The sequence below is a fragment of the Lasioglossum baleicum genome, chromosome 12 (assembly GCF_051020765.1).
Source record: "Lasioglossum baleicum chromosome 12, iyLasBale1, whole genome shotgun sequence".
Classification (NCBI taxonomy): Eukaryota; Metazoa; Arthropoda; class Insecta; order Hymenoptera; family Halictidae; genus Lasioglossum; species Lasioglossum baleicum.
Genome location: NC_134940.1, coordinates 9,960,056 through 9,978,460, shown reverse-complemented (window position 1 = coordinate 9,978,460; position 18,405 = coordinate 9,960,056). Strand labels below are relative to the sequence as shown.

Below are 18,405 nucleotides of genomic sequence, written 5' to 3'. Positions count from 1 at the left end.
ATTTAGGTATGAGGACTCTTTGCTACCTGGTTGGTGTCGTCTCTTCGATTCGACAAGTTGTTCCAGTGACTCGTGGGTGCTGGCAACACCAGGAAAGTCAGACTGCCCTGCATGCCAGCTAGTATGTCGCAGACCTCGTTCACACTCTTCCCACGCATTTCGACGCCGTTCACTTCAAGGACCTCGTCGCCCTCGTGCAGCAGGCCTGACTTGTCTGCTGCGCCGCCACGTACCACGCGACCTTTAATGTCATTTAATTGGAAGCTTAATTAGAGCTTGGGCAAGATCATAAGCACTGTCTTTTAAATAAGATTCCTGCAGTTTAAGGAGGAATAACAAGTGACGGTAGCCCAGAACTAATTTTTAATACACATGGAGTTCCATTCACTGTGAATGTTCCAGCCTTGGATCAAAAGTGTAAAGATGAAGTTAGAGTAGAAAGTAAGCACGCGACGTACCTATAATGACGGCGTCGCCCTCGTTCCTCACGGTAGCACCCAAGGGTTCGTTCGTCTTCTCGATCCTGATGATCTTAATGTTGTCCACCGCCCGGGATCCTCCTCTCCAACTGGACGTCGGGCTAGGAGGTCCGCTAGGTGAAGAGGACGACGGACTCTGTTTCCTCTGTTGTCCGTCCACATACGAAACGATCGAATCGTGCGCCAGAAGCAGAGCCTCCATGTCGTAGCCCGTCAGGAGACCGTTCAGCTCCTCGACGGCTGTTATCGTTTCCGCTCCGCCGACACCTGTTGCCGTCGACGACGATTGCCACTTCTCCAGAATCTCCACGCACTAAAACAACAATTCACCGTAACGACCTCGTTACTTTAAGACCGCGGTCTAGCTAGAGGAGGAACGAATGGCCGCGAGGAAACACGCTTCCCCGCAGTCGTATCAAACTCGGGAGTAATTGTTCTGCGGCTTTTAAGAGGATCGCGGAACAGCCGTACGTCTTCCATCGCGGTTGGGATAATGGGCTTTACGTACATCCCGGGCCAGCGTGCATGCGTCCTCCGTGTGATGCTTCAGAACTTTGTTCGATCTCAGCTTGCTCTTCAGGGCGTGATGGGTGGCCAGGGCGGAGGCAAAACGGTTCTGGACCAGCAACGTCCTGACCGCTTCGAGTTCCGCTTCTACACCGGGTCCAGAGATGCCGAGGGCACCGGAAATGCTGCGCAGCTGGAGCTGTAGCCTCTCCAGGGTCGCCACCACCTCTCCGTACGCTGGAACGAGTGAAAAATGGTTATATCATTTTTTTGGATGTTGTTCAACACCTGACAGAGAGTACAATCTTGTTTCTAGTCGATAGAACCCCTAACAGACTGTATTTGCATCTTCTCTAGAGGATCGTGCCTGGGAAACCTAATTAACTGAAAGTGACGGCTCAAGCACGTGTATTCCATGAGCTAATTCAACAAATTTACATTATTAACGATATTATCTGCCCCCGCCATAACGCATATTTATTATTCATGTTTATTTATGATCATTTATGTGCATTTGTTATTTCATAGCATCTTTCATAGTAATTTATTGATTGCCCGGTAAAATTGGATAAGATTTCGGAGTCGCTAGCGGCCGAGCAAGATGGCGTCTTATTAGGCTCCCAGCGCAACGATCCCATGCATCTCAAGTGTAAGACGTGAAAAAAGGCCGACAATCGAGTTATGGAGATACAAGCAGGGTCTTATAGTTGCCCTAATAGGGCAACGAGTGTCGTTAGCCCGCCATCGAGTCAAGAGGCTCCGTCGACGAGGGTGGCGTACACACTGTCTCAGAAAAGGATGACCTTCTTGAGAGACGCGCGGTGGACGAGATAAAATTCAGTGAAAAATGTCCCAGAAACAGCCGCACTCGAACAGACAGACATTTCATCGTTCGTATTCCAACGGAACCCTACTTCCTATCTTCAGAGAGCAACGGAGCGACATAGCCGCTCCTAGAGCCGCAAAGATGGCGGCCGTCTTGAGATTGTGGCGCCCTTTAATACCTTCTGGGACAATTTCACTAATTTGCTATTGTGGATTTCTAAGCTATTTTACTCCGGAATATAATTGAATGATATGATGTTAAAACAAGTTCTTAAATAAAAGAGCTAAGTGAGACCAAGCTCAGACACATCTCACGGGCTCACGGGTCCTGCAACAATTTTTGAGATGGATAAGAGCATCGTCAGTGCTAACTTCGTAAGGTATCTTTGATGTCCTTCAACTTCTCCGCTAACTAAGTAAGAAAGGTGAAGTTTGTCAAATGTTTGGCTAAGTTTGAGTGATAATGATGACTTACTGAGGGGCCTGGGAGGCTCCTCGACGTCCTGCACCGTGTTCGCGAAGACATGGCTGGGTCTAGCAACGATCGTCACCTCGTCCTGAGCGTAGGCAGGATTTTCTTGTCCTGCGAGGCTGGTCGCGTGGCTCTCCAACGCCTGGAGCTTCGTTGATCCTCGCAGCGATCGATTAAGTATCTCCTGCCTTTCCTCCTCATCCTTCCGTTTCCGCAGCTGCTCCTATAATCAGATAATCGATTTACGGTCTTCTGGCGACCTCGGGCCAGATCCGACAATTTCCTGGGACAGCGGACTTCTTAATTCGATCTTCCTCGGGCTGCGACGCGGAACCTCGTCGCTGTTCCAATCCTCGATCAGAAACGAGTGATACAGAGACAGACACAGAAAAGTAACGAGGATAGAGACACCGGTGGGGAACATTTAATTACCTTACCTCGTAACCAACGATTTACGTAATTTCACGGAGATAATCGTGGCGGACATCGATCGGACATAAACAATGAACACGTTCACGCGGAAACTGAGATCGGCCGTGGGTGAATATGTTTATTTCGGGAATGACGAGGTTGGGGAACCCGGAAAATTATGAAACTTTCTATCCCAGTAGTCGTCTGGAATGCGATGCTATTTTTAGATTAGTCTGTTCTGCGGTTTTAGGGGATGAGAGACCACCACCCTTTGAAGAGGTCGCAGAATTTTTCCCCCTCACGCGGTTGTTCTTCCGTGGGTTAAAAAGGTGGTGTGAAAATAATTGTCGGGGAACGTGCACTTTTTAAATTAATCCCGCCTCTAGGCGTCTTCTCTTGCGTGTAAATAATTCACGTGTTGCGTTGTTTTCTTTTAGACATAAATTCGAGCTTTATTGTAGAACTTGTACAGCAATGTTTCCTTTATTTCAGTTCTCGTGAAATGAAGTACGAAAATAAAAGGAAAGAGCAAGTGAAGTACATTTCCCGGGGAAAAAATTCTGCATTTTCATCAAGGGGAAATTGTATACAGCCTAAGATAATCCAACAAAATAACAGAACGCTCGATGTGCATTCCCAGAAAGAAAATTCTGCATTTTTTCCAAAAGTCGAACAATTCTCGGTGTTTCCGGGTTCCCGAGCCTTGCGAGATCGCTATCGCGGATCGGATCGATCTGGATCCGCTGAACAATTCGGCAGTTTTCAGCTCGGTTTGCCTCGCACAACGAAAAGCCATGAGAAACGAGCGTAGCCGATCGCGTCCTTGGACCTTGGCGCGTTTACCTACCTCCTTTCCCACGCATCTCGTGGCCTCAAGAAACGCTGGGCAAGCAGGCAGAGAGAACAAGGCAGAGAACAGACACACCGGCAACAACGTCGAGGAACCGTAAAGAGCATAAACAAAATGGGGGGAATCGGCGGTGAACATCTATGGCAGAGCCGTGACGCTATCTAACATCAAGCAAGCAAACAATCGCGCAATGAACGATCGGCCGGAACAGAATTCGTCGGCGATCGGCAGCGAAGCGGAATGTGTGCGTTACTAAAATTAAATCGATCCTCCTATCGCTCCATTCGCAGTAAATTCACCGGGGAATCGGCGCGATATCGGCTCTCGTTCTCGACAAGCACGAGAGGCTCGAGATCGACGCCCACCAGGCGGCCGATAAAAGCAAGCGGAAAAATGCTATGCGAAACGTCGGCCTCGCCGATTTATGTAACACGCCCGGGCTGAAATACTTCGACGAAGCCCCGGTCACTCTCGCTACAGACCTGGTACGGCTTCCACAAGCGTCACCTCATACCGATTCGATGGATTTCCTTGCGACTACGGCTGTGAGAGCTGCCGCGTCGCCCGAAATCACGGGTTTCTGCTCGATTCCCATGTCTCCGGGAACTCGAACAGAACGGAGGACGAAAGACTGGTCAGAGACCTTGCGTGACACCCTACCTAGACGAGTAATTAAGTGTCCTCACCCGCCGGCTTCGATGTTCTTAATGACAATCGAGGGACCGAACCACTGCCGGTCACGTACTTTGGAATTTTTTTTGGAGGACCTGCACGAGGGATCTTTATGAAACTTGGTGGACTTATTTAGATATATCTAGAGCATGTCCACGAATTTCTGTAAGTTTCTACGATTGAATTTGTGCAAGTTATTTATCGAAGATAGGAGAGGAACTTCGGTAGTAACTTTAGATCTGCTTCCAAGTCGAATAGTTACTGGAGTTCTTGGGATAACGATGTATAAAAATTCGTGAATGTAGGTCAGACATGTAGAAACCCACCTGGGAAGTTTCATTAAGATACGACGTTTGCTTCGCCCAAGAAAAATTCCCGAACTTCACCCTTCCTGGTAAAGCGAATATGAGAACAGCTGTTGAGCTGTTTGAACAGCATACTGCAAACACTGAATGAAAGTATACGAACAGGTAGAACATCTAATATGCAGAACAGAGCACTTCGTGATACTTCAAGACACTTCAAGACACATCAAGAATACTGGAAACAACAATCAGAATGAGGATGGAGGATTCAACGAAGCCTGTTGGCGATAAAACCCTCAAACTTCGATCTCTTGGCGCAAGAAAATCTTGCATTCGATCATTCCTGCTATTCTACCTAGAAAGAAACACTGCTGTCCACAAACCATCAACTACCCTGTAAAACGAACTATCCGGAATCGTAAGAAATTGTTTGAATATGCCATCTGCAGCAATGCCTCGAGTACTTCCTCGTTCCCGAGGACTCAGCAGAAGAAAATCTGTTTACAAAGAGGGAGAGCTCGAAGAAGCGCGTTCATCGTTCAGAGAATCGTCGGGACACCCTGTAGAGCAAGGTGGCAAGAAGAGAGGCTCTGTCGACGTTAACAGAACAGTCCGAGACATTAACAGGTTGCGTTCCACGCCAGTGATGTGAGCAATATCACCGGAACGACGGGAAGATGACTCGTTATCGTTCACGGGAGATGATTCCGGGCTTGTCGAGTGGCCGGGTCTGGTTATGGGGCCCACGAAAAAAAATGCGGTTTCCCGGTAAAGGGGGCAGGGAAAAGCGAGGTCATGGTTGTGGGGGTCGGTAAGGGGGGGGAAGAACCAGACCTGCCTGAGTCAGACTACGTTCCACACCTATCGAAAAACATCCGTAACGCTACACTCGAGCCTTGTAATCTTAGACCATTGTGCACGGGGGGTTCTTACATTCCAGACCACACTTGACTTAAGGTGGCTGGCGCGAAGGATTTTCTGAGATGGCTGTGTGCGCGCGGGTTCCTCAGCTTCTGGCATTTCTCACGGGACCCCTTCCTACGAGGCCACTTTTCGACGCGATAGCATGATGCCCCATGAAATTTACCATTAGAGGAGAAACGGCTGGTCCTACGGGGGTGGGTCCCCTAATTGTCTCTTTGCAGGTTCTGCGGAATTTCCTTCTTCCATAGAAGTGTAATTTTTCAACTTTTATTACATTGAATCAATTAACTTTATTCAGCTTGTATTAGAGTAATTAAAATGAAATTATATTTGCCGAGTTCTTTCAGTCAAATACTGGTATAGAGGTAGAAGTGAATTAATCTGGTTGGCTCGCGCTGTATTAGGTTAATCGGGTTCTGCACCTTTGTGAGACCGGCTTTGTTAGCTTAAATTATTTAGGAACTCTTTGTTACGTGCGAGAACGAAGTACCGAAAAAGCAAAATGATACTTTTACGAGATGTTTTGTCGCGAAGGTCCATTTTTCTTGAAAAATTCTCTAACGAATGCTCCGCGACGTGCACGAATACGTCTAGGAAAAAACTGGTCGTGCACAAAGGGGTTGGAGAGCGCGTCGCCATCATTATTCCCCTCGGGACGGCATAAAAAATTCATTTTCCGCGTGTTACTCTCGCGCGGTTGGTTCTCCGGGTCGAGATTTCCCTACGAAACGATTTTCCAAGCTGCGAACGAAGTCGGCCGGCGATTAGAAAATTGCCTAACGATCCGCGGTTGCATACCACCGAGTCCGTGAGAGAGCTGCATCCCACGGTTGTCCTACGCTTGCATCGCTCGGTGCATCGTTTGCATACGCCTTTACACGCGCGCGTGCAACAGCTGCGCCGCCGGGTTGGTTGTCGCCAGCCATCGGCGATTAATTTCCCGGCACCGCCGCCGCTCCGCGCCGTTCAAATAGGAAATTCGAAATCTATAGAAACGGCCGCGCCGACACCGATACGGTCCTTCGGCATACGGACCATTGTACGAACCGGGACCCGTAATTTCCTGTTCGAACGCGCGGGGACACCCCGTCCGTGTCCCTTTAAACAACAGACCCGTCGATTCCGCCGCCTTTACAACCTTACGCAACGCTAAATTATTCATGCGGAATGCCAGAGCCGTGTTCCGCGTTGCATACTTCTCGCGATCCTGTCCCGAAATGCTCGACAACAGCCTGACCATTATTCCGAGGACGGGCGACGGTCCAACCCCGCGACCGAGGACGATCCTCATCAAGGACATGCGGAAATCACTATACCGCAACTAGTGTTCCTGATTTCTCAACATTTCTCATTTCTCGAGAAATGAGAAATAAGACTATATTTCTCGAGAATTCTCTAGAATTTTTGGTAATTATACAGACAAGTACTGCCCACTCCGATTTTGATAAAATTTAAATATGTTATAGATATTGACATTTTGAACAACTTTTCCCTTTTCCAATATAGGGGGGTCGCTTTTAGTTTTCGAGATATTTGCAAAAAACTATCGCGAATACTGTATTGAATTTTTCGTATTCCTGCACGCTCCGCTGCAACGTAAACCAGTTTCGGTGCGGCGTTTGTTTACATTTTGACTCTGTAGAGATGAGGTAGAAAACGGGAGGGCGGAAAGGGCCGGCCTGACACCACACACACCCACCCAGTGCTTAACACGCACCCAGTGTTTTTCATTTTCAGCATGACCTCTTAGATCGCGTCGGAGAAAAAAGTGTCAAATATGAAAGTTGTAGAGAATTAAATTTCCAATCGCCAAAGTGATCTAAGATTTTTCGTGAAACCTACCGTTGAAAAGCTACAGCTGTTTAAAAAGTCAGTAAACCAAAAAGTTTAAGAAAAACGCACACTTTCGGTGTTACAACTCCTAAACTATGCAACCTATAGAATCGGATCAGTGGCCATTTGAAAGAACTCGGCGAGCTGAATCCAATGAGTACCTCAAATTGAATAGTGGTGCTACTGGTCAAAAGTTATAAGCAAAAACGTGCCCAAAAGAGGGCGAAAAAGTCGTCTCTGGTCACTAATGACGTCACAACTTCTGAGCGAATGGACTTCTTCGAATGCGGATTGTCCTAGAACCTTGCCGAAGAAATGCTGCGTCTAATGGCTAAACCCCCAGCTTTCTACGCGTTCAGCCGTTTCGGAGATCTTAGATTATGAACAAACAAACATTTACATTTTTACAATTTATACAGATTTTCTCATGGTAGGATATTCTGGACAATTTCTCCCACAAAATATACGTAGATTTTTGATCGACAGGTTCAACGACCGGGGTTCTCGAGCTAGAAAATCGACGAGCCAGAAGCCAGAGGCAAAAACGCAGTTAACGATTCCCGGTCTGGAATTACGTAGTGCACACGTCGTTCCTTATCTTTGCCAGAACTGGCAACGACGTGGCATGCAAGTGTTATTTCACTTAGCAACAGATCAGTTAACAATCGACATCACCGTGCTCGGCTGGAATGTGAACGCGAACATGGCTGGCTAGCAGCGCGTCTTCGCAGCGAAATCGTATATTATTATCTTTCTACATAATCGCCGGCGGTGGTTGACTCTTTTGTTGAAGGTTTGCGTTTTGCTTACGCGAAAATTGTACAAACAATTGTTATGCGCGCAGATTGCGCTGGTAACCGATTGCGCAACCGACTATGATCCTACCTCTGAAAAGACGAGAATTTCGAAATGATACCTGCCCTCGGAGAACCTGATGAGGGAGTAATTAACGAGTTAAATAACCGGTAAATATCTTGTTGACTGTGGTATCAAATATTTAAGAGACGGGTGCGGAAAAATTTGCGAAGACGATCGTTCCCAGCGAATTTCGTGGATGCTGGCGAACCGGAAGTGATCGGTAGGCGTACCTGGTATTTTCTGATGGAGTGCAGCTGCTGCTGGGTGGGCTCGGCATTGGCGTAATCGGTGGTCTCCACATTATTGTTCTGCGTGGACAGACGCAGGTTATCTTTCGGTGGTCTGGCTGGCGCCCTCTTTTGATCTCTCGGCGGTATGGCAGGTTTCAGCCCGTTCAGACCGGCCTAAAAATCCGTTCCGAAAAGAAACAGGCTCGCATTAATCCAGCCGTGGTCAGGTGGCCGCCGCGCGATCGCGACTACACAATCGTCTTTTAACTAAAAAAAACACTTCTCGAGGAACATCTTTCGTTCTTCTGCGAGAAATCGTTCGTGGTTCTCTTCCGACGACGACGAAGACGACGAAGACTCTCGTGTGGATGTCCTCCGACGCGTCCGCTTCCGGTCTCGACCAAACGGAAGCGAACGACATGGGAGAAAAAATAGTGAAAAGAGCAGAGATGAAGAAGAAGAAGATAGTGGGATGCGAAAGAGGAGCCTGGCGTTTTGCGCTACAAGAGAGAGAAACAGTTTTTCTACGAATACGCAGACAGTGTTCGCAATGGGCTCTGTGACTACTTTACCATGCTTTCCAAGTCTACTAGTGTGTCCGTTCCGCATGCGTTCTCTATCGCACCGTATACCCCGTGAGAAACCGAGCCCGAGTTCTTGCTCTCAGACTCGCAGACCATCGGAGAATCAACTCACGGCAACTTTGCACAACAGGCTGACGAAGCTCCGCCGAATTCGCAACTTTCTAGACTAATTCCGTTTGTACGTTGTGCTTGTACTAATTGCTGCGTTTACTGTAATGTTTTGTTACGCGCGCGAACTTCCAGTCCGAAAAGTTACATACATCTAACCTGCGTATCTTCGTGCAAGATGAATTACGTTCGAATTGCAATGGACTGGAGGAAACTAAAATTTATTTTCGTTCTTAATATGTTTGATAGAATGAGTGCATCAAATCTGCAGTCAGTTCAGATAGACTATGGTTAATCATCGACAAACTTTGTTAATTCTAATGATTTTTCTTGTGAAACGTTGACTAACATTTTCGTGACACTTTTCTGGTTAAAATGATTCCAAACACCATGCTATTTGCTCGCTTAATCCACGATACAGTTGAGCAGTGTTTCTCAACCTTTTTTGCTTGACGACACACTAAAGATATCTGGAATTATTTGCAGCTCACCTGAATATATTTGAAATGTAAAAGTTGTATGATAACAAAATAACAAAAACTATTTATTTAGAAAATTTATTCGATGAGAGGTCTGAGCCTGTTCTTTTTTAACAAATTGAATCAAAACGTGGTTGCTAAGTTGAGGTAATTACAAATACGATTTCAAAGTTACAAGACTCCTGCAAGTTTAATTGTTTGTCAAAAACCCTTGCGGCATATTTGACAATCTCTCGTGGCACACAAGTTGAGGAACACTGCAGTAGAGCCTCGATTATCTTTCAATCAAGATTTTCAATTTCTTTTCACAGTTCTACTCTATCGTGGATTGAACAAGCACGATCCAGATTCTGTCATGTTCGTACTCATTTTACTCCGAAAAGTGTCTCGAGCACGCGGATGAGCCTGTCGGATCGTCTCCGAGCATCTGTTCGAGTCGCAAGAACCGATCAGCTCGTTTCCCTAGACGCACCGAGCGCAGAAAGTCGAAGCAAAGTTTACCTGTAGTGTTTCGAGTTGATCTAGACCCTGGTACGAAGCGTACATACGTGTCCTGGCAGAGTCATCGAGGATTGTGGTGTCCAGAAAGCGTCGGCTCAAACCGCTGGCAGATGTTCGCCAGGTGGGCGTGGCGACCCGATTGAGATTTGAATCCGAGAGGCAGGATTGGTGCGTTCCGGAGCGGGAGTGCACAAGGCGGGAACAGGAGAGCTTTGGTTCGCTCCGGGACACCTCCCGGCTTGCCATTAGTGGCCCGCCGGGGCATCTCGAGAGCATATCACGTTTATACTCGAGAGACAGCCTCGAATTTTTCTGATTCTGCGTGTTCGGCGACTCGTCGAGACCATTCTGCGTGTTCCATGGTTCCGCGAATTTAACGCTCGCCATCTCTCTCAACGAATTCCGTGAATTTTGATTGGTCTCTTGGACGAACGACAACCGTTTATGTTTCTCCCCGACGAAAGAGGAATCACAGGGTGGGCTGTCTCTCATCTGGAAGACGACGCTGCAGGAACTGTCCAATTGATCGGAGGACAGGCCTCGCGAGAATCGGACTTGCAGGTGTTTGTGAGGAGGATTCGATCCGTCGTCCACGGACAGATCGTGGATGCTCGGTTCGAGCCGGGGGCTGGAGCGTGTATAGATCAGCGAGTTGATAGAGGACGAGCGGTGCGTGCTCGCGGAAGAAGCGTGTCGGGGCGAAAGCGATTTGCGGTGGCGAGGCTCGTAGTGCACGAAAGATAGGAAGCTGTCGAGAAGCAAACTCTTGACTTTGGACCTTACCTTCTTCGAGGAGGAGTCGCGCTTTCTGTCGAGCGTGCGCGCCGCTACGGGGTGCGGCTCGCTAGTGGCGCGCTGCTCGTCACTGTTACTAGCCAGCTGCGCGAGCTCGTTCGGGGGGAGACGTGACGTCGGTGACGACGACGACGACGGTACAGAGGTAACTACCGGCAAGGTGGCCGCGATTGTACACGGTGTCGTACATGTTGTCCCGTCATCCCCCGTTAACGGACCGCTGTCCCGACCAGCGATCGTCCCGTTACGCTCCCGTTTCGGCTCGAGCGTGTTCTGCTTGCTGTTCCCGGGGGTCTTGTTCGGCGGGGGATAGACGGGATGGCACTTGGTGACCGGCACGAAGTCCGGCGGACAGTCGACGGCCACCTCGCGAAACGGTCTCGACCCGACCACGAGGAAACTACGCTCTACGTGCTCGTGGTCGGTGGACGCGTCGCTCCTCAGTGTCGAATAGCCGCTGGAGATTTGTTGGTGACGTTTCTTCTTCGGCCGCTGCCTCGAGGACGAGGATAGACTGCTACCCGACTCGATGCCCACTAGATCCTCGCTGGACCCCGACCTGATCAACTCCTCCACGTCCAGACTCCTCGTCTTAGCCTTGATCTTGCTACGATCTTCGGTCTGCCTTCTGTTCTTAATACTCTTCGCAGTCTTGACGGGGCTTGACTCGGTCTGCAGCTCTCGGGGTTCCTTGTTGCGAGCTGGAGATGATCTGTCCTGGTCCCTAGGTAGTCTAGGAACGGTACATTGCTCGTCGATGAGTCGAGTTAAATCGGACACCTCGTCGGATCTCATCAAGAGACCCTGGAGGTCCTGTAGATCGGCTAGACCGTAAGCTGGGTTGTCGAAAGACGTCGCGTCCCTGGTTCTTCCGAATCTTGGGGCTACCTTGATCTCAGGGACGACCGGTCTGCAAGGAGATCCTAGATCTATCCTCCTAGCATCGTAGGTAGGAGAATCTTTGCCTCTGTTCTTGGCGTGTCGCAGCACCAAGCTACTGTCCAGGGGAGCGGTGCTGTCCGACCTGCCCGAGGAGCTTCTTGGACTGGCGGAGTCGTCGCTGCAGGTCTTCAGCATGGTCGGGTAATCCTCTTTGGCGAACGGGTAGTCTTCTTCAACGTCCACGTCGACGCTGGATTCTTTCTGGCCGTTCGTGTCCTCGTTGACTCCTTCGTCCTCCTCGTCGTCGAAGTCCTTGAAAGGATTCTTCAAGTCTGGTGAACCCAGAGTCGAAGGACTACGACGGTACTTGTCGGTGTCGGTGTCGGTCTCTTTCGCGTCTTTTCTTGACCTGTCGCACTCGTCCTCGTCCTCGAGGTTCTCCGATTCGATCTTCAGCTCGATCTTGAGCATATGCGGCTGATGATGACCGTTCCTGGTGGCGCAGGATCGCACGCTGGCGTCCGTCTCGTCCGTTTTCTCTAGGCTAGTCAGTGTTTTACCGTCCGCGTTGCTTATGCGAGGCGGTGGAGGCGGCGGAGGAGCAGGCGGCGACTTAAGGGTCTCGTTTTTAAGGTTTAGGGAGAGGTCACTAGCTAGCTCGCTACGGGGGCCACGAAGCTCGTTCCTATAGTCGGAAGAGCAGTTCTTTACCTTGTTGGGGTAGGCCTTCTGGAGAAGGGCGTCGGGCACGTCGACTGGTAGCTCCCGGTGAGGCCCTAGGCCGCCAGGGGCCCACATCTCATCGGGACCCAGTCCCTCCTGCGGCTTCTTCGCGTTGTTGTTCTCCTGCAGCTGTTGCTGCTGCTGTTGCTGCTGCTGCTGTTGCTGCGAGTGTATGTCCGTCACGCCACTGCCGGTACGAATTCGGGACCTGTCGGACAAAACGGAGAAGGTGACCGTTTTAACGATTTTCGATGCGTCCAGTGCTACCTACATCCTGCATCCCCCACACATACATACATGCCCTAACCCTCTCTTCACTCACTCTCTCACTCCCTCTCTCTCTCGCTCTGTCTTTCGTTCGCATTCTCGATTACTCTCTCTTTCTCTCTCTCTAGCATTGGCTCTCTCGCGCGTCCCATCTCTTTTCTTTACAGAGATCTCCGGCCACGCGGCTCACCTCTATTCAACGACGACCCACTCACGCTATTTACAGAACGAAGTGGCCGCGCGACCCGATGCTGCCTCGAAACTCGCCTCGAACGCGGATTTTTTTCGAACCGTTCTCATGTGATAGCTGGTTCTCGCGATTTCAACGATCGAGGAGATCCACATTCATATTTATACACTCTTATAGTGGAATAACATTTTTAACCCCTTGTAGTGCAAAGGTCGAACGAGCGGAGCATTTTTAATCTGCTAAGTGGGGATGATGAGCCCACTCGTCGTTCGTTGTTGCCATTCAGAAGCCATTCTCTGTCGTCGTTCGACTGGTAAAGTATAAAAAAAAGAAGATGATGAAAAATCCGATGATTCGAGGCAGAGTTTCGAAGCATTCCAGCTCACAATGATCAACAAATGAGGACAAACGCAAGACATTATACAGGCGGAAGATAAAAAGTGCTGCAATGGGGGTAATTACCACAATTTCGTTACCAAAAGTATCAACAGAAGGACATACCATGGTGTCGTTACCAAAAGCGCTGCAAAAGGAGTGGATACAACGGTTTCGTTATCGAACGTGACACAAAGGGGGTAAACATCATAGTTTCATTACCAAACATATCGTAAACGGGGTAAACACCACAGTTTCATTACCAAATGTGCCGCAAAGGGGGTAAATACGGCGGGTCCGTTTTCAAAAATGGCGCAAGGGGAGAGATACCACAAAAGAAACAATGACGGAGGATACAAGGTAGTTGCTCTGTGTACCAGGTTATCAAAAGTTGGATTGCTTGAACAAACTATGCTCCGCACACACAAACGAAAAAGCAGTGCAACGTTGTATACTGAGCTCAACAAGAACGCATCGACACACACGGGGAGAGTAGTGCACAGTGTGTACGCTAACTACAGTGGAGCGGAATTAACCAGGGGGAAGTTAACGAGTTTTCTAAACGCGTTTCTTACGCGCAATCGAGGCCAATCTAGGTTACAGCCACTTACCGACGTCAAATCATAGTTTGAAACTGCGAGTCGCGGTTGGGGCTGACTTCGCTCGCAAAATTTCCTTCGGGTGAAGTTATTTTTTACGGGAATCACACGAGAATTGGGTCTCGAGCAGCGACATTAATCTACGTCAACGATTCTTTGGCTGGATCAATTCTTACCGAGAAGAACAAGTTTGAAACAAACTTGGTACATCTTGTTTAAATTGTTACCAGTTTCGTTCAATCCTATTTGGAACATTTAAAGTTTATTTAACTAGGATAATCGCTCCACTTACACTTGTTTCACATTTTCAGTTAATAAATTGTACATCATTTGTACAAAATGTTTTGCAGTTTCTAAGAAAATGAGTGACTTTTCTCCTTTTCATTTTAAATGAATGAAGTTAATAAATTATACATCGTTTGTGTCAAATGCTTTGCAGTTTCTAAGAAAATGAGTGAATTTTCTCCTCGGGGATGAGAGTGTACCAGAACAATACTTCATTAAGTTTTGCTTTTCATTTTAAATGGATTAGTTGTGCGTTTTCCGAAAGCATTTATTGCGGAAAGTCGAAATCCGTTAAGTGCTCAGGGCCTTTAAAGGTCTTAATCCGGCGCTGGTTCTAGCAGGAGAATTTTCCCGTTGAAGTTTTATACAATCGACGCGTGAATGAGCTATTATCGGAAAGCCGGTGACCTTAAAAGTCGAGCAAGGGACGCATGAACCTCCGACCGAGAAAGGATCCTGCGTAAAAGTGGATTTATACGCGACGCTGAGTATCGGTGGTAAGCTACGCGCGTGTCCGCCCTTTCCGCTGTGTCATCCTCCGCGACGACCCACGTGCGACATAATAATTACAACATCTCCGGAGAGGAAGATAATAAACCGGCCCGTGGAAGCTAGATTTCCCTGGCTGCTCCAGAAAAAGAGGGACTTCTCCGCGAATTTCCAGCGAGTCCTTTATCGAGGTTCCGACTGTTAAGAAGAGACCCGAGAGCTTCGGTTAGGCCACTGACAAGCTGGGACGTGAGATGATTCCTGGAGATTATGCGAAAGAGGATTTATCAAATCCGCGGAGAAGCGACAAAAAATTGATGGATCGGTTAAGTCGGAATTAAAATGACTGTGTGATGTATTAGGTCAAAGACATAATTTAGTTTGGTTGTACGAAACACTTTTATTTATTTGTTGAAGAAAATATTCTTCAATGCATGCCTTTTTGATTTTCGTTTTTATGGTTGATATGAGGATAAAGTAAATTGTTAGAATTACCAACCATTGTGTAATATAAAAGCTTTTTTTATTATTAATGCAATTAGAATCTTAAGGATGAGATTATTTTGACGCAGACATTTTGATAAGTAGACTGCGGATTTTATGCATTTATGACAAAAGTGAGTAGATGTAATTGAAAACAGGGAAAAGATTAAAAGTGTTTAACAATGCCGATATACTATTTTTAACATATAAAAATCATTAATCAGGAAAATAAATTTTTACTTGGCTCCTATGTAGCTTGAAATCGATGTATATAAATTTTATTTTGCATCAAGATCCGCGGTCTATTGATGAGCAACAGTAATGCATTGGAGGATCGTCCGATGGTCAGAAAATTCTTTAACGATGTTGTCGATCCGAAAGGGCGTCGGTCCATTGCATCATTGATCGGTACTAAGAGATTAATGAAGGAAATTGCGCAGCGTTGCACCGAAAGGGCGAGGAGAAAGAGCCGAGGTGAATAACGCGATAGAAATTTCAATCGAAAGTCACGCGGCTGTTCGATCTGCGGGGCCTGGATTGTCCGGCAGCCGCGATCACAAGGGAATTTTATCGATTCGACAATTAGCACGTGCCTGGTAGCCCAACGGGGGCTGCCATACCATACACACACATAATATATGTATATATGTATACAGGGTGTCTCAGCTGAAGGAGGCCACCTAAATATCTCCTTTATTTTAATGGCACAAAAAATATTTATGTCATCATTTTAATGGTATCGAAGGAGGAATGTCATAGAAGAACAATTTCTTTTGTCCGGTTATTTTTTCAAAGTTCTTTCAAGGACATCGTTATTTTTTCATCGGGAAAACTTTTTTTTATTCCATCCTATAGCGGCTGAAAAAATACATTTGAATATGCTTAATAAGATGGAATAAAAAAAAAGTTTTCTCGATAAAAAAATAACGATGTCCTTGAAAAAACTATGAAAAAATAACCGAACAAAAGAAATTGTTCTTCTATGATATTCCTCCTTCGATACCGTTTAAATTGTGCCATAAATATTTTTTTGTGGCATTAAAAATAAAGGAGAAATTTAGGTGGCCTCCTCCAGCTGAAACACCCTGTATATATGTATATATACACATATATGTATACGTATATGTACACATATATGTATAATACATACAACACAGCCGGTTTTTCTTTTCTCTTTGTTTCACGGTCCGGGGACGGAGCGAAACCGATGAAATTCCGCGTCGCTCGAAGAACTTCGCTCGTTAATACGAGCGTTCAAGAAAAATGAGAAGCCCACGGACGGTTTCCCGAGCCAAGGACGTCTACAGAAATTGGAAAAGTCGTATCGGCTGTGATAGATTATTAACGACATCCATCCAAATATCCGATTTTGTTCGTTCAACACTACAACTAGCGAGCGAACCTATGGATTTCAGATTTTTCTCTTTTACAATTGCTGAAGTTACAGAAATATTTTCTTGAAAAATTTTTTACTACACTCTCTGTGGCTGAATGAGTTGAAACGAGTTAAACGGTTGCTTATCTTTCTTCTTTACGTTAATTATGGAGGCAAATACTAATGAACGATTTTCGACACAAAGTCATCACGAACAGAATTTTTCCAGTCGTTTGCCTTCCGTTGTATAGTCACCGAAATGTGCTCGTTAACTTATCTATGTTTCGGAACAGTTCGTAGTATCTTTTAAATGAGTCTGCATGGACGTAAAATATTGTGAAACCTGCTGTCCGCTCGAATTATCCTCTAATTGCAAGACAGTCTACTGGTTTAATTAATTATTCAGGTATCTGTGTCACGAACCGATCAAGACCGACTACATGTTGCTGCAGAAAGTCTCACAACCGTAGAAAGTTATCTAAAAATGTTTGCTCTAATTACTCTGTGAAAATCTCAAAACCGCTCACGATAAAATTTCTAAAATATTGTTTAGCTCCTTCATCTTTCCACTTATCCTTCAAAAAATCATTATCAGGATAATCTAGACGCCCAGACATTTTTGCGGAGATAATAACAGAGAAGAATTCAGCAATCCGATCAAAAAATTGACGAGAACAGTGACAATTATGAAAACAGTGCCAATTTACCGTGTCCTCTATCTCTCGCTCCAGTTCGTTGCCCCTTTCGAATAATCGCGGCTGGATCTTCGGTGGATCCCATAGGAGGACAATAGATCGTCCGTGGATCGTTCACCGTGACCGAAAACCCGAGCAGAGAACCGCAGACGAATTCTCCGAACGCGATTGGGCGAGTGGTGGGGGGTATCCCGGGGTTTGAACGCGATTTTTCCCGTGGATCCAGTTACAAGGGCAACAACGGATAAAAGGGGGAGAGGAAGAACAAGAGAGCCCACGACGGCATTACGGTTGTGGGTAAGTGGCCACGTGAATTCACCGGCCGGAGGAACAGGAGGAAAGAGAGAGAGAGAGAGAAAGCGGGAGGGAGAGAGTGAGTGAGAGAGGAAAGGCAGAGAGAGAGAGAGAGGGAGAAAGAAAAAGGAAAGGACAGAGACAATACCGCATACCGGCTGGCCGGACAAAAGCGACAGAAAACGCGCGCGGGACGCAATGGCGCGCGATGCAACGTAAACGAGTTCACGTGCGTTCGTCGTGGATCTTTTCAAAGGATCGTTTCCAAGGAACACGCCCGCACGTTCTTCTTTCACGATTTTTTTTTCCATTTGTTTCGCGCTTTTATACCGACGTACTCGTCTACGAATCGAACAGAACCAAGGAGATCCGAAAGATTTGCTTGTGGCGCCCAATATGGCCGACACGTTAGGCGATCACTCTGTCTTTCGAGTTTCCTGTGGGAGACTCCCTGCTTCCTGCCGATTATTCTTCAGGGATATTATATACATATATTGGATTATAATATTCATCCTTTTCAGACGAAGAATCGCGTATGTCCTGTTTCTAAATTAGGTTGCGGCGACCAATATGGCTGACATTCCATTGACGTCATTTCACCTACGCCGATTCTATCTTTATTATTATCCGTTCCTAATGTGACGTACGATTCAACGAATGAATAAATTAGCTGAAAAATAACCAGCAGGTTTAAAGAGCAATGTGCATAATGTTCGTCCTTTAATATACGAGGCTTATTGTTATACCAACGTTCACAGTCTCCTCAGGCGAAAATTCAACCTCATTTCTATCTGTAGACACCGTAAAACATTCTGATTACGAGTGATTATGAGTAAACATCAAATTACATATAAAAAATATATAGAGTTCAGCAGCCACCAACGCGAAAATGATCAAAATAAAGAAGAATCAACA

The 18,405-nt window shown here is 46.8% G+C and overlaps 1 protein-coding gene across 5 annotated transcripts in view; it reads right to left on the bottom strand.

Moving 5' to 3' along the window:
• Positions 1-18,405, bottom strand: part of LOC143214257 (uncharacterized) — a 92,354-nt gene that overhangs the window by 4,299 nt on the left and 69,650 nt on the right. For all 5 annotated transcript variants that reach the window (XM_076435036.1, XM_076435037.1, XM_076435035.1 and 2 more), the window contains 6 exons: positions 10,822-12,646; positions 8,367-8,540; positions 2,287-2,506; positions 988-1,223; positions 459-792; positions 27-241 (listed from right to left, as the gene is read on the bottom strand). In XM_076435036.1, the coding sequence (XP_076291151.1) occupies positions 27-241; positions 459-792; positions 988-1,223; positions 2,287-2,506; positions 8,367-8,540; positions 10,822-12,646 (3,004 nt within the window). The remainder of the gene's footprint in view (positions 1-26; positions 242-458; positions 793-987; positions 1,224-2,286; positions 2,507-8,366; positions 8,541-10,821; positions 12,647-18,405) is intronic.